This window comes from Solanum lycopersicum, chromosome 1 (assembly GCF_036512215.1).
Source record: "Solanum lycopersicum chromosome 1, SLM_r2.1".
Classification (NCBI taxonomy): Eukaryota; Viridiplantae; Streptophyta; class Magnoliopsida; order Solanales; family Solanaceae; genus Solanum; species Solanum lycopersicum.
The window spans coordinates 948717-963220 of NC_090800.1; the positions used below are offsets into that span (position 1 = coordinate 948717).

At 34.0% G+C, this 14504-nt stretch overlaps 4 protein-coding genes and 1 non-coding gene across 6 annotated transcripts; 2 read left to right on the forward strand and 3 right to left on the reverse strand.

The window, feature by feature from the left end:
- Positions 1-514: 514 nt before the first annotated feature.
- Positions 515-2503, reverse strand: LOC101268023 (tetrahydroanabasine acetyltransferase-like). Its single transcript, XM_004228881.5, has 3 exons — positions 1546-2503; positions 1101-1372; positions 515-847 (listed from the first exon to the last, which is right to left on the reverse strand). The coding sequence occupies exons 1-3, from the start codon at positions 2358-2360 to the stop codon at positions 585-587; spliced, it is 1350 nt and encodes a 449-aa protein (XP_004228929.1). The 5' UTR covers positions 2361-2503; the 3' UTR covers positions 515-584.
- Positions 2504-2813: 310 nt separating this feature from the next.
- On the reverse strand, positions 2814-4673 carry LOC101258889 (probable polyamine transporter At3g13620). Its single transcript, XM_004228613.5, has one exon. It carries the CDS (start codon positions 4429-4431, stop codon positions 3007-3009), a length of 1425 nt encoding a protein of 474 aa, XP_004228661.1. The 5' UTR covers positions 4432-4673; the 3' UTR covers positions 2814-3006.
- A 474-nt stretch (positions 4674-5147) lies between these two features.
- LOC101262945 (uncharacterized) lies at positions 5148-8902 on the forward strand. 2 transcript variants are annotated; one of them, XM_010317915.4, is made up of 6 exons: positions 5308-5565; positions 6361-6753; positions 6898-7032; positions 7383-7420; positions 7571-7637; positions 8410-8902. In XM_010317915.4, the coding sequence occupies exons 2-6, from the start codon at positions 6736-6738 to the stop codon at positions 8752-8754; spliced, it is 603 nt and encodes a 200-aa protein (XP_010316217.1). In that variant the 5' UTR covers positions 5308-5565; positions 6361-6735; the 3' UTR covers positions 8755-8902. The 2 variants fall into 2 exon arrangements, with proteins under 2 accessions (XP_004228677.1, XP_010316217.1); XM_004228629.5 differs by lacking the exon at positions 6361-6753 and having other exon boundaries at positions 5148-5565.
- A 132-nt stretch (positions 8903-9034) lies between these two features.
- Positions 9035-9192, forward strand: LOC112940757 (U1 spliceosomal RNA). Its single transcript, XR_003245028.1, has one exon. It is a non-coding gene; the product is annotated as a U1 spliceosomal RNA (small nuclear RNA).
- Positions 9193-10872: 1680 nt separating this feature from the next.
- On the reverse strand, positions 10873-13364 carry LOC101243629 (probable polyamine transporter At3g13620). Its single transcript, XM_004228649.5, has one exon. It carries the CDS (start codon positions 12463-12465, stop codon positions 11038-11040), a length of 1428 nt encoding a protein of 475 aa, XP_004228697.1. The 5' UTR covers positions 12466-13364; the 3' UTR covers positions 10873-11037.
- Positions 13365-14504: the final 1140 nt, after the last annotated feature.

Here is a 14504-nt window from a genome sequence, read left to right on the forward strand (position 1 = left end):
ATTGTTAAATACCTAGCTTATTGGATAATGTTAACAGTTCCTATAATAGTTGCCTAAAAAAAGTATTTTTTCAAAATTAAAATTGATAGACTCTTAACTAAGATCGTAAATGTCTGTAGAAAGATTAAATTTTTTTTTAAAAATAAAATAAAATAAAAATTGGTAGAATCTTAGCTTGAGGAAGAAAATGTTATATCTCTTTGTTTTTTTATTTTAAAAAAAAAAGAAATAAATGTTTGCTATCATATTATCTTCCTCAATTTTTAACCGTCATAATTTACTTTTTTTTTAGAGTCAAACGATAATAATTTTGACTAGTATTTTACGATATATTTTTTCATCTTATTGATATGTAAAAAAATTAAAATTTATAGTGCTTTTCATATACTTTTTGAATATCTAAATTTTTAATTTAAAATATCGAATTAATTTAATCTAATTTATTTTTGAAATCTAATCCAATTGACTTTCGAAAAAACGCAACATAATAATTAAAAGTGGACAGATTAAAAAATTAAAAACAAAAATATCATCATAATTTTATTTCTTTTATTTGATAATCATTCTTCATTTCTCTTACTACCTTACAATAAAGAAAGACCAATATGTTCCAATTTATTCATTTCTTTTTTGAAATCAACCATTGCTTCTTCTTGCAAATACACCAAAACTTTGAATCCATTTTTTTCCCCTTCATTTGTAGAAGAATTAGGCAAGAAAAAACAAGGCTCAATACTCCCAACTAAGTGCCTTGAAAGTGGCAAAACATTCATTGGACCACCCCATCCAAAATCAACACTTGCATGTCCCAAATGTCTCCAATCAGTGAAACCACTCACCCTATTACCTACACGGAGATACGGATTCAGAATTTAGTTTATGAATTTAACTGAATTCAGTATTTTCATCAATCGATGTAAATACCTGTGACAGATTCAAAATTTCGTTAGTGAATGTACATTGATCGAAGGTTAAATTACTTAGTCAGATACTACAAGGACTGAAATACAATTTTATGAATATTAGAGGGACTAGGAGTGTAAATTCTCCTTTCGATAAATATCTAAAAAGTACGATGAGTTCAGTGCTTAGAAAATTACCTGCCGTGATCCCTTCATGGTAATGCAACTCCTGAAAATCGATGAACGATCTTACGTATTCATCGGTCGTGTTGAATTTACTCTTCTTGATTGAATCTGCAGTTTTTGACAATGGTTGATTCACAAGTTCTTGTGCAAGAAATTGAACATACATTGGGACACATCCATTTCCCCAATAGCCAAAGGGCAATTTTGGTATTATTATTCTTCTTATGTTTGTTGCATATGCAAATTTCACTTTTTCTTCGCTCGGAATTTTACTAGCCTTCACCCTGTATTCACATCGATCTTATATAATCAGTCTCTCTATAATAAATCACTTTATATGACAATAATTTACTATGACATGTAAGTTTTCTTTCGATCCGATATATTTTTGCGTGCCTTTCTAGAATAATTATTTATATATTATATTGATTTTTAAAAGTCAAGATCATATATATACCTTGCTCTCCATATAAAAGCTCCTAATGCTTCAAAAGTAGTATAATTTGAACCGGATTGTTCATGTAAAAAACCCTTAAGCCGGTCCAACCACTCATCCTTCACCTTAAAACACTCTCGAACCGCGGGTTTATCCGGTTCGATATAAGGCAAAGAGTTTTTATCCAAACTAAGGAACTCATGAAATGGGAACTCGACTCGAGGCGGGTTTCTAGGTTCGAGTAAACTCGATCGGTCCCAGACCGGTTCAAATTTGACCTGACCCGCCCCACGAGCTAGCTCCGCCATTGTATTGAAAAAAAGGGTTGCCCCGAGTCCATCACATAACGAATGATGGATCGCGGCTCCGAGAATCCACCCACCACACTCGAACCGGGTCACTTGGAGAACCAAGGGTCGGGTCAAAGCATCTTCCCCTTTCGGGTCGGGTACCAATTTTTCAAGGAAATTCACATCACGGTAATCATCAAGGTAGTTAATTCCACTCAAGGAGCGGTCCACCACGGCATGTGTCACGGGGACCCCACTACCAGCATGGCAGTGGAGCTCCAAGCGTTCGTCTTCACGACGAACGAGGCTTCCCGTGTAGTGGTAGTAGTGGACAAGGGCAGATGAGAGAGAGGACATGACAACTTGAAATGGATCGTGTCGTTCTACGGGTCGATTTTTCGGGTCGTTGACATAGACCCGAAGGTACCGAAATGTGACATGGAGGTTTATATCTGTGTCTAGGTGGGATAGAGAGAGGACGTGGTCATCGGTGAAAGGAGGCGTTGACGGGTAAACTACGGTTGTTTCCTCAATTTTTACGTCCATTTTCGCGGCGGTTGACGAAGGAGATAATGGTGGTGGTGGGTGAATAATGATGGACTTATAGTACACTTTCTTGTTTATATAGTTTGAAATATTGGTAGGTAGCAAAAAAAGTTGAATGAAACATGTTGTTGATGTTTTTTTAATTTTATTTTATTTTTTGTGGGAAAGGGATGGTTAATGGCTCTTTATTTTTTGAATTATTATATTTTGATTGATCATTAACTTTGAACTTTTAAAATAGTAAACTATAATCTCAGTAAAAATACATAAAATTTAAAATTTTGAATCCGACTTGTTCAAATCCAAAACTAGCATTGACAATGGCACTTGGTACAACCTCTTAACGTTAGGCATTTCCTCCTCAACACCAAAAACAACGCGAACCCTAGCATCATTAACCGAACTATACAAGAAATTCACAAACAACGCGATGTTTGCAAAGGTCAAGAAGGATACAACAAATGGTACTAGTATATATAAGAATTCCAATCCAAGGTTGTTCAAAGAATCACATTACTCGTGTTCTCAATACTTTACAACGCGAAAAAGACAATCAGAAATGATAAATAAATCAAACTTACAATTCTTTATTTTGTATCAAGAAATCCTCGAGGGTCAGCTGGTGCATAGTTTGAAACTCGATGGATTAAATTATCTCATCATCTACTTTGTCTTGATCAACAGTTTGAAAATCAAACCACATCTTGGTTTTACAAAACTCCATGAAGAAATACCAAGCAATGGCGAAAACAGTGAGCATGGCACTAACTATATACACGGTCCTATGGGCAACAAACATAACATAAACCAGAAAACAAGACGGAATGAAGCACATCACCACCAGTCCTGGCATTGACAATGGCACTCGATAAGGCCTCTTAGCTTTAGGCATTTTCCTCCTCAACCACAAAAACGATGCAAACTCTAGCAGCATCCCGAGACTATACAAGAAATTCACAGATGACACAATATCTGTGAATGTCATGTAGGACACAACCAATGCTACTAATGTTGGTACAAGAATCCCAACCCAAGGTGTGTTGAACCATTCTGATCTTACACCGAAAACCCGAGGCAACAACCCCATCTCAGCCATTCCAAGAATTTGGTAAGCACAACTACTCAACTGAGCCTCATACAAACCAATCACAGACAGAACAATCCCAAGTTCCATCCAATACTTCAACCAATTCCCAGCAATCATAGAAGCCAAATTAGCAAAATAACCATCAGTCCACTCACCTTGTTCCAAAGGGACAGCACCACTAGTACCCAAAAGCGGCAACACGTAACTAATACATGTAACAATCCCAGCTGAAAAAAGTGCTTTAGGAAATGTCTTTTGAGGTTGTTCAACTTCACCAGCTAAAGTACTAGCATTATCCCAAAAATTCAAGTTCCAAAAAAGGGTATTAAAGAACAAGTTCCAATCTTTTTTAACACCCTTTTGGCCTAAACTCAACCATCTACTAGGATCAATCTTTGGTATTGAAAACAATGTAATTAACCAAAAGGGGCAAAGGGAAAGTACACCAAGAACAACAGCAGTGTAACCAACTATAGACAAACCTAAGTAATTCAAGAATGACAAGAACATAGATATGAAGAAAATAGCAATATATCTAGGTAAACCAGAATCAAGAATTGGGTAAATCAATTTAATGTAATCTAAACAAAGAACAGGGTAGGAAGCTAAGTTACAAACAGCACTAAGTAATTTCCAAGAACCCATTAAAGAACCCCAAAAGGGTCCAAAAGCTTTATCAGCCCAAATGACAAACCCTCCATTACCTGGAAAAGTAGTGGCAAGTTCAGCTGTTACAAGAGCTTCAGGAACACTCCATATAAATGGGAAAATCAGAAACCCAAGAATTGCTAGAAGAGGTCCAGCTGCCCCAATTGCTGCTTCTGCACCATAAGGTCCACCAGATACCTCAAAAAAGATTATGAAAATAAGTGGAACAAGAGCTAATTTCTTGGAGTTTTTGGTGGGGGTGGGGTTGGGGGTAGTGGGTTTTTCTTCATTTTCAAGAAGATGTTGAGATGAACAAGGAATTTCAGTAGCTGTCATGGTGTAATTGCAAAGAAATGAGGAAAAAAGCTTTCTTTTTTTTGCCTCTTTTCAAAGAAGGGAAAGTGTTGGACTTTTTTTGTTTTTGTTTTGAAGATCTTAGATGCAAAGTTTGGTTACATTTATTATTGTGATCCAAAACTTTCTCTTTTTTATTTTTGTTTTTGTTTTTCTTCTATTCAATTTTAATAATAGATTGTCTTTCTTATAAAATATGTCATCTTTAATTATTATAAGCATTTTATTCATGGCCAAAATGATATATAATATATCTCTTGTGATATCTAATATAATACTCAAAATCTTTTATCGAATTAAAGATAATATCAATTTTTTTTTTGAATTAGTCTCTTCACCTATCGACATACAACTCTTAATAAGGTTAATAGATTTAGGCTTTTTTTCTTTCGACTTCTCAAAGTCATAGATTCAATAGTGTCTTCTTAAATGAGACATTTCATATGAATTTAGATTAATGATTCGTAAAGAAAATATTAAAAAAATAAATTTAATACTACAAAAGAATTATTTTTTCAATCTCTCTTAAGTTATATTTTTCTAACTTTAGTTTCCGACTTAACAACTTCACTAATTTTGGTAATATATCGCCTACCTCTCACTAATATGGATAACGGGCAACTTTGTCAATCAAATCAATAATTGCTTCAACTTGAATATGAAATCGCTTTTATTAAGAAGCATTTACCTTTCAAAACGAGACTTTTTGACACAAAAGGTTCAAATATGAATATCAAGCACTGACTCTAAACCAAAAAAATCTCAAAATAAAAGAAGAAAGAGAAAAGGTTGAACAAGTAAATTCACACAAGCTTCATCACTATTGTGTAGTTCCATTTGGTTGGAGCAAAGTTTAGCACAACACACAGCCAAAAAGGGGAAATTTCTCCTCTCAAGAACATGTTGTCTTTGCAGAATTGGGGCTATCCATCTACTGTTTCTTTACAAAACCCTTCAATTTACAAAAACACAACAACCAAAATCCTAGTATTTCCCTGTCTTGGAAAAAATGGTAGATGTTTTTCTTACTCTTCTTTGACCAGTAAACCTTTGCCTAAGTTGTTGTGTCTTCATGGGTTTGGTGTAGAAGACATTACTGATGTTGTCCATAACAAGGTTACTCACTCTACTTCATAGGTTTGCTAAAAAGTTGCAATCTTTTTTCATTTCTTGATGTTTCTAAGGTTCTTTTGTGTAAAGATTGTGTTTTTATGTATCAATTGGGGTAAAGTTCAGTTGGGTTGTCATTGTTTATGGTGATAGTTGGAGGGTCAGTTTCAGATAGATGATTAAATTAACTTACAATTTGTTTGAATGGTTGTTACTTATAATGTGTGTAAACTTGTCAATTAGATCCCAATTGGTTGTGTTCTTTCCATTTGTCCAAAAGCCTTGGTGGATAGACTTTTCTCGTTACGTTACATGTGTTGGTGGGAGCTAGTATGTACAAGTGGAATCAGTTGAGGTATGTGCGAGCTGGTTCAAACACAAGTGTTAATAAAACAAGCAAAAAAAGAATCCGAAATTGGTTGGATTTACACTATGTTGTAAAAGTTGGTTTCTTTATGTATCAATTGAGCTAAAGTTTAGTTGGATTGTTATTGCAAATGGTGAGACATAATACTTCAATTTACAAGAACTCAACAAGCAAAATCCTAGTATTTCCCTGTCTTGGAAAACATGGTAGATGTTTTTCTTACTCTTCTTTGACCTATAAACCTTTGCTTAAGTTGTTGTGTCTTCAATCTTCATGGGTTTGAAATAGAAGACTTTACTAACTTTATTCGTAACAAGGTAAGTCATTCCACTTCATATCTTCTTAGGTTCCAATTTTTGAATTGGTTTGATATCCATTACGTTTGGTGAAAGTTGAACGATGTCTCATCTGGTTCTTGTTGGTTCTTGTTCCAGGCTTTTGTCTAATTGGACTTAATGTTTATGTAAAGGTCAAGTTTGCAAAATGATCATCAGAAGTAACACAAAACAAAAAAGTGCAAGCTGCCCATTTAGTCTTTGTTTTTGGATAGTTAAATTATGTTACCATAATGGCTATGCGACAATGTTTTGGACGGGGAAAGGTGACAAAAGGCGATAAGGGTCCAAACTAACATCATCTTTGTCGCCATTGTCCCCTCACCATAAAGCTAATAGTCGATGAAGGTTCGCCTTGCCTCACGCCATTGGGGACCAGATGATTATTTTTCACAACAGTGCTATGCGATCAGCTCAGATGTCAAGCAAGAACTCTCTGATGTTTCTCTTTAATTACTGTGTTAGGAACTCTGTATGAGCTCTACTTATTTGGTACCTATTCCAGAAAATGGCTCGACGTCTCTCAAATTGAAACATCGATTTCATTAATATAAGACATATGTCTCAGAAATCACATTGTTGTATGATGGTATGTATGCCTCTAAATGTTATTGATTTGTTTGAGCCATCCCACAGGTTTTGGTTGCAGCAGCTGTATCTGCAGCAGTTGGTCAGCTAATGAAGCCTTTTACTTCATCTCTATTTTATGGCAATGAGTTCGATTTCAAGACTGCCTTTCAGGCTGGGGGTTTCCCTTCGACACACTCATCTGTAAGATTTTTATCTTTCTATCTTTGTGCAACCTTGTATAACTTCACCTATTATTTACCCATCTGCTTTCTAAGCCAATGTTTTACGATAAATTGATCAACGTTTCAATCCCAGATTAGTCTACTATAAAAGAATATTTAGTTATTCACAAAGTAGCAGCTTTATTGCCTTTTCGTTTCTGCTATGTTGCTCAGACTCTCCAACAATGTTGCCGCACTCATGTCGGATCCTTCAAATATGCACTACTTTTGGAGGATCCAACACAGACCTAGCAACATTTTTGAAGAGTCCGAGCAGCATGCCATTTCTGTCTAGTATCTCATTTAATTTCATCTACTTTCAAATGACAGGCAGTAGTCGCCACAGCCACAGCCCTTGGCTTGGAAAGGTATTTACTCCTTTTCTATTTTCCTCAAAAGGAAGTTACGTGTGAATTAGAGCTTTTGAGAAAACATTTAGTGTTGCAATCAATTCTCTTTTCTTGGCTAGTTGCTGTTTTCTAGCTATGAGTGACATGCTATTAGTGCCGTAACTGCAGGGGGTTTTCTGATTCGATTTTTGGTTTAGCAGTGGTTTACGCAGGCCTTGTGATGTATGATGCACAGGTATGCAACAAAATTTGAGTGTTTTCAGTCATTTACCTAGTTAAACAGATGTGAACCTATTATGTTTTCAAACAAAGGCTATACGAGTTGAGCTAAGTTTCTCTTTGTGCTATTATGTTGTTGAATTCGGACTCTAAAATGTTGTCATACCCATGTCTGATCCTTAAAATGCACTACCTTTGGAGATTCATATGCACCCGACAATATTATCCAAAAGTCCAAGCAACATAGCGTAAAAGTGCAAATTTTCCAGAAAATGCAAAGCCTAAAATAATAGGCACCATACCATCATATCTACCAGAGTATAGATTCGACCATATGTATTATCTGATTCTTGTAAGGTATATATGGTTCGTGTTATTCTTAAGTTTATCGTATCACATCAGTCTTGGCCTGGATCATAATGGGGATGATACAAATCCAACTGCTCGAACATTTTTTTTTTCGTTTTCAGCTCCTACTCATGTTTAGACACTATCTTACATTCAAAACTTGAACCAAATCCTTCACGCTTCACCAGATCGATGTCCCTGCTAATTAATATTCTAGGCCATGTTTATTCTATTACTCAGACTCTCCAAAAAAGATGTTGCATCTGTGTGAATCCTTCGAAAATACACTATTTTGTAGGATATGACATGCACCTTGCGACATTTTTAATAGTCCGAGCAACATAAGGTTCAATTTCAACTGAAAAATTGCATTGGTAAAAATTTTTTGTTCTTGCTTTATACACCAGGTTTGTCTCACCATCAACATGTTGCTTCTGTAGGGAGTCCGAAGGGAAGTAGGCATTCACGCAAAAGCGTTCAATAAAGCTTTGTTCAGAAATCAAATAAACTCAGTTCCGTCTACTAGCGAACTTGATGTTTTGACTGATTCTATACAAGAGAAATTATCCTCAGAGGCAGAGAACTCTGATCCTCAATTATCAGAAGAATCAAGTTCATTTCAACCAAGGTCAAAGAATGCTACTTTATTGCTTAAACCCGATGAGAGAAGAGCCCCATCGTCTAGTTTTGCTCCGTTGAAAGAACAGGTTGGTCATACAGAGGTTGAAGTCATAGCTGGTGCATTTCTCGGATTCTTTGTAAGCTTAGCGGTAAGTTTAGCATGACCCCTCAGTACTCAGTAGTCCTCATTGTTTACTTCGCCTTATTTTTTGGTCTATGAGATACCACAGAAAAACTGTATACAACATATTTACGATGCAAAATGCAACTAAAATCCCTCTATAAATTAAAATATCAAGAAAAAATTTACTAGCTTTGCCTTCATGTGACCTTTGTATGCAATTCTTGGGTGAATCGTGCTTTTGTAACCTGATGTTGATCTTGATAGTAGCACTAGATGGACGGTATGAATTGACTTCAGTGCAGAAAGCACGATCCACCTATTGACTTACCTGGACGGCGTCAATGGGTGATCAACAAGGCCTATGGCCTAGGCTGGTGAACTCCATTACACTTGGGAGGGGTGCCTGCTCAAGTTGTCGAGCCTACATCAATACATCATAATTTGTGGTAGTGGGAGTCTGCATTCTCGCAGCCCCTATTCGATACTGAATCTAGAAAAGAAGAAAATGTGATCCATGCACATATTTTCGTTCTTTTTGGGTCATGTTCCAGAGTTAATTGTCAAAAACATATATGACCTATCATTTTTCGTGAGTTTCACACTCCAACTATCGGTTATTCTCTTCTCTTTTTTTTTTTGTCTGATCTATCACCATATGTGCTACTAACTATTAGTAACTGGGATTAAATATTAAGTGGATTTAGTAACTTGAAAAATGATTAGGCTACTAATACAACAACTACAATAACATATCCATTGTAATTCCATAAAGGGAGTATGGGAAGGTGTAATGACCCTCTAGGTCATTTGAGTATTCGTGTGTCTTCCTTTCGTCGTTTAGAGCATTCCAATAGCAACCTCAAGTATTTTGTGAAATGTTGAGACTTATAGTTCGGTCACTTATCTGTTTGTTTGGTTTTATGAGAATTTCTGTATATGTAAAAGTCTTGTACTCTTATTTTGATTTGATGATCGATTACTGACTGATGTCAGGTCTTGGTGATGTTGCATTTCTAATTATCACCATATTCTTTGCTTTGTTATAAGTTTTTTGCTTCTTATTGTTGACTTTTGCTTGATAGTCTGTTGCTTATGGTTTCGATCTATGAGTTAGGCTTACCTACTTGTAGGATGTAGTAGGTGTCATCGTGACCTAAGAAGTTAGGTCGTGACAATCTGATAGTTTGTAAGTAGATCTTTACCCTTACCAATTACCATGTGTGAGGTAAAGAGGTTGTTTTCAAAATACTATCGGCTCACGTAAAATAATTCAAATAGGTTTGAAAAAAGCTCAAGTAATTACATTAACAGTGTGATTCCACAATTAATTCTTTGGATTGTTTTTCCTTGAGTAAATTATCGAAAACAGTCTCTTTACCTCAAAGTTAGAGATAAAATTTGTGTATATTTTACCCTCCCCAAACTCCACTTTGTGAGATTATACTTCGATACATTATTGTTGTTGCAGTGTATAGTTGTTAAATCCTAAAGTATAACATACAAAAGAAGAAAATTGATAATGAATATGACAAAACAAAAACATATTTTTTACCTTCAAATTCTTTGAGAGCTAAAAGTGTATATTCTTTTTCCATATATGAAGTCTACATCAATTAAAAGTCTTCACAAATCACAACTGAATTTCCATTCCAAAAGCAATGGGAAAAAGGAAAAAAAAAACTAACTAGAAAAGACAAAAAAAAAATCCATTCCCACTTGTCTATATATAAATTATTCTAACATAAATATCACCATCAACCTATAGTGTTCAACTTTAGCCAACTTCTTTTGACTTGCACAAAATTTCATTAAAAATACCATCTTACCCCTTAAGTCATCAACTAAGTTTGATGCGAGATTCGTGAAAAAGTGATAGTTCAAGTTTGAAATACCAAAAGGAAGTATAAAAGAACAAAAAGAAAATTGAGAAAATGAACAAGTCAAAGCTTGTGGTGGTTGTTAGGAGGACATCCAAGCTTGTAATTGTCCTCGATCATATTGTGATTGGATGGATAAGATCTCTTTTTAGCTCTCTATTCGGAAGCACTATCCCCCTTAAATAAGCCTTACACAAATGCGAGTCCAGATTAATTAAGGACTGAATACAGATATCGAACATCGATGGAGAACCAAGGAAGTACAAAAAGACAAAAGAAAATTTTAGAGAATGAATAGGACATTTTTGCATTCAATTCTTTCTCAAAAGAAGCAACATCTTACCAATATATGAAGTCATATCATATCTATGAAAATACAAATTTAAAAAAAAAAAAAAAAAAAGAAGATAAAAGTCATACACCAACTACCTCCCTATTGATTACATTTACTCAATATATGTATCATCTACCTTATCATTGAACTTCAACAACTTCTTTGACTTACAAAAATTCATCAAAAAGTACCATCCAATTCCTCCAATAGTCATCAATCCACTAATCAAATACACAAGCTTTGTTGCTATAGCCATGATGAATACCAAAAAACCACATGGAATCAAACACATAATCACCAATAGTGGCAATCTCATTGGTACTCTATAAGGCCTTTTAATCAATGGAAACTTCCTCCTCAACCAAAGAAATGATGCAAACTCCAAAAGCATACCTAAACTATACAAGAAATTTGCACTAGAAATAATATCTTGAAAATCCATATAACTCATCCCAAGTGATATAGTTGTTGACAACACAATCCCAACCCAAGGTGTATTAAACCATTTAGACCTTAGTCCAAAAAACTTAGGTAAAAAAGCAATCTCAGCCATACCCAAAATTTGAAATGCTGAACTACTCAATTGAGCTTCAAACAATCCAATGGTAGACAACACAGCACCAATCTCAATCCAAAACTTCAACCACTTCCCTGATATCATCTCCGCGGCGTTAGCCATAAACCCTGTATCCCAATCGCGTTGATCCACGTCTACCGCCCCCGTAACAGCCATAAGTGGTATAATATACCCTAAACAAGTGAACACTACACTAGAAAAAAGTGCTAAAGGAAATGTCTTTCTTGGATTTTCAACTTCACCAGCCATAGTACTAACATTATCCCAAAAATTCAAGTTCCAAAAAAGTGTATTAAAGAACAAGTTCCAATCTTTTTTAACCCCCTTTTGACCTAAACTCAACCATCTATGTGGATGAATCTTTGGTATAGCAATTAATGACATTATGATAAAAGGGGCAAGTGAAATAACCCCAAGTGCAACAGCTACATACCCAACAATTGTTAATCCAGTATAGTTAACAAGTGATAGAAACAAAGTTGAACCAAGAATTGCTAATTTTCTTGGAACCCCAGAATCAAGAACTGGGAAAATTTCTTCTAAATAACTAATACACAAAACAGGGAAAGATGCAATATTTATGACACCAGTAAGGAATTTCCAAGAACCCATTAAAGAACCCCAAAAGGGTCCAAAAGCTTTATCAGCCCAAATGACAAAACCCCCATTACCTGGGAAAGTTGTTGAAAGTTCAGCTGTAATAAGGGCTTCTGGTACACTCCAAATAAAGGGGAAAACCAGAAATCCAAGAATTGCTAGTAAAGGGCCAGCTGCTTTAACAGCTGGTTCTTCACCATATGGACCACCAGCTACTTCAAAGTATATGAGGAAGATCAATGGGATGAGAGTTAGTTTGTGGTTTTTTTGGGGGGTGGTGGGGTTGGTGGTTGTTGGGAGGTGTTGTGGTGGTTCTATGGTGGAAAGAGGTGATTCAAGATTTTGTGTCTCAATCATTTGTGTCATTTTTCTATTTTGGCTTTGATTTGGTTTTGGAGTGGTGAAATAGTTGACTACACAAGTTTCTTGTAAGATGGATTAGCATTATAAATAGTAGATGGTGGTTGAGTCAGTTTGTGTGCGTTGAACGTATAATATATAAATCTCTCTTTTAACTTTGGTGTTCGAGTCAGTTTTTGTGTGTTTAACATATAATATATAAATCTCTCTTTTAACTTTGGTGTTCGAGTCAATTTGTGTGTGTTTAATGTATAGTATATAATTATCTCTTTTGACTTTGGTGTTCGAGTTAGTTTATGTGTGTTTAACGTATAATATATAAATTTCTCTTTAAACTTGAATTTAGCTGTTATTTATGCTCCTCGATTTTAGATGTGCACAAGCAAGTACTTAAATTTGTATACGCAGATATATCATATATGCGTTCTATGTGGAATCATACACATAGGACACCGTGCCACGTAGGACGTGAATTTTATCATGTAGAACACTCTACATGTGTTTATTTGTTTAACTTTATATGAGTTTAAATGTCTTTTTTGTTTACCCTCAAAGTTGGTGAGCATTGTTTTCAGTTGAGGTCGATTGTTAAAGGACACAATTATGTATACGATGCATTTTAATTAGTTTTTTATGAGGTATTTATTACTATCTATCGATATATTATCTCTTGATATATTATCCCGTGTATATTTCAACTAATTTTACGAAGTATCTATTATTTCTCTATCAAATAACTGTCTATCTTTTTTGGATTATATAGAATGAAATCACTTTTTGTATTCTTAAAACTTCATGATTCTCAAATGTGAAATAATCATTTATATTATTTTATGTTTCCAAAAAAAAGCTTTAATGGTTTTATATTTTATTTTTTTTAATATTTGCACATGGTGCTCAATTGGAGCCATCTTGTATAATATTTTCTGCTCCATTTATTTTTTTTTAAAAAATTATTATCAAGTGGACTTATGACCTAAGATGAGTAATAACTTGTGCACGTTATTCATTAAATTATTATTATCTATATGTACAAATATCTTCAATAATATCAACAAGACATTAAAAAAACATGTATTTTTTATTTCATTTATTAATTGGTCAAAAAGCTTTACACGTATTCAAATGACTAAAATAATCCCTTGGTAGGTTGAATGTTTTTTTAGACTTAAGAATAACTCGTCGTCAAGCTCGATTCAGAAGATATTGAAATGAGGATTTGAGTTATACGTATGAATGACCATCTACAAACAATCTGAGTCATCACAAAAAATTTGGATTTTACGTAAATATGTCATGATATTTATTTGAATATAAGAATTTTTCGTAAGAAAAATTTAAGAATCTGTTATTCGCTTTAAAATAAAATTAGTTAAAAAATAATATCAAATAAAGTGAAATGGAGGGAATAATAATTGTAACCAACTCTTAAGTTTCACATGACAAATTGTGTGAATAAATTAACAGCGGAAAAAACAATTCAACAATTAAAATGTGAAGGCAAATTTTGTTACTTAATAACCATAAAGTGGGTAATTTCTTTAAAATATTATTTTTAGTAATATGCATGTGATGACGTTTGGTTGAATACGAAGTTTAATTAAGTACGAATTTATAATAAAAATTAAGTTATAGTTATTTGTGTCGTTGGAAGGTAAAGTGATTAATACGACCAATATATACTTGTTTAGACTATTTCGATATGTTCGTTTAACAAGTAAAATTTGATTTTGCAGCATGTCGGGATGAGTCTTTTCGTATAAAAGAAATTTTATTAAGCGTGAAATTTAAAGATTTATAAAGAAACACTTAGCTATATGATTAGCATATGCAACTGAATTTTTACAGAAAAAAAAAATATATATCATAGAGTTTTGTATTTCGTTTTAATCATTCTTATTTCTGAATGCCATTGTGTGATCTGATCAAATTTAAAATTATGTATCTACGTATAATATAGTTTTATAGCAGGTTGTTACTACCATCTTTGAAGAATATTTTTCTAATATAATAATATAAGTTGCTTAAAAATAAAGAAAATAATT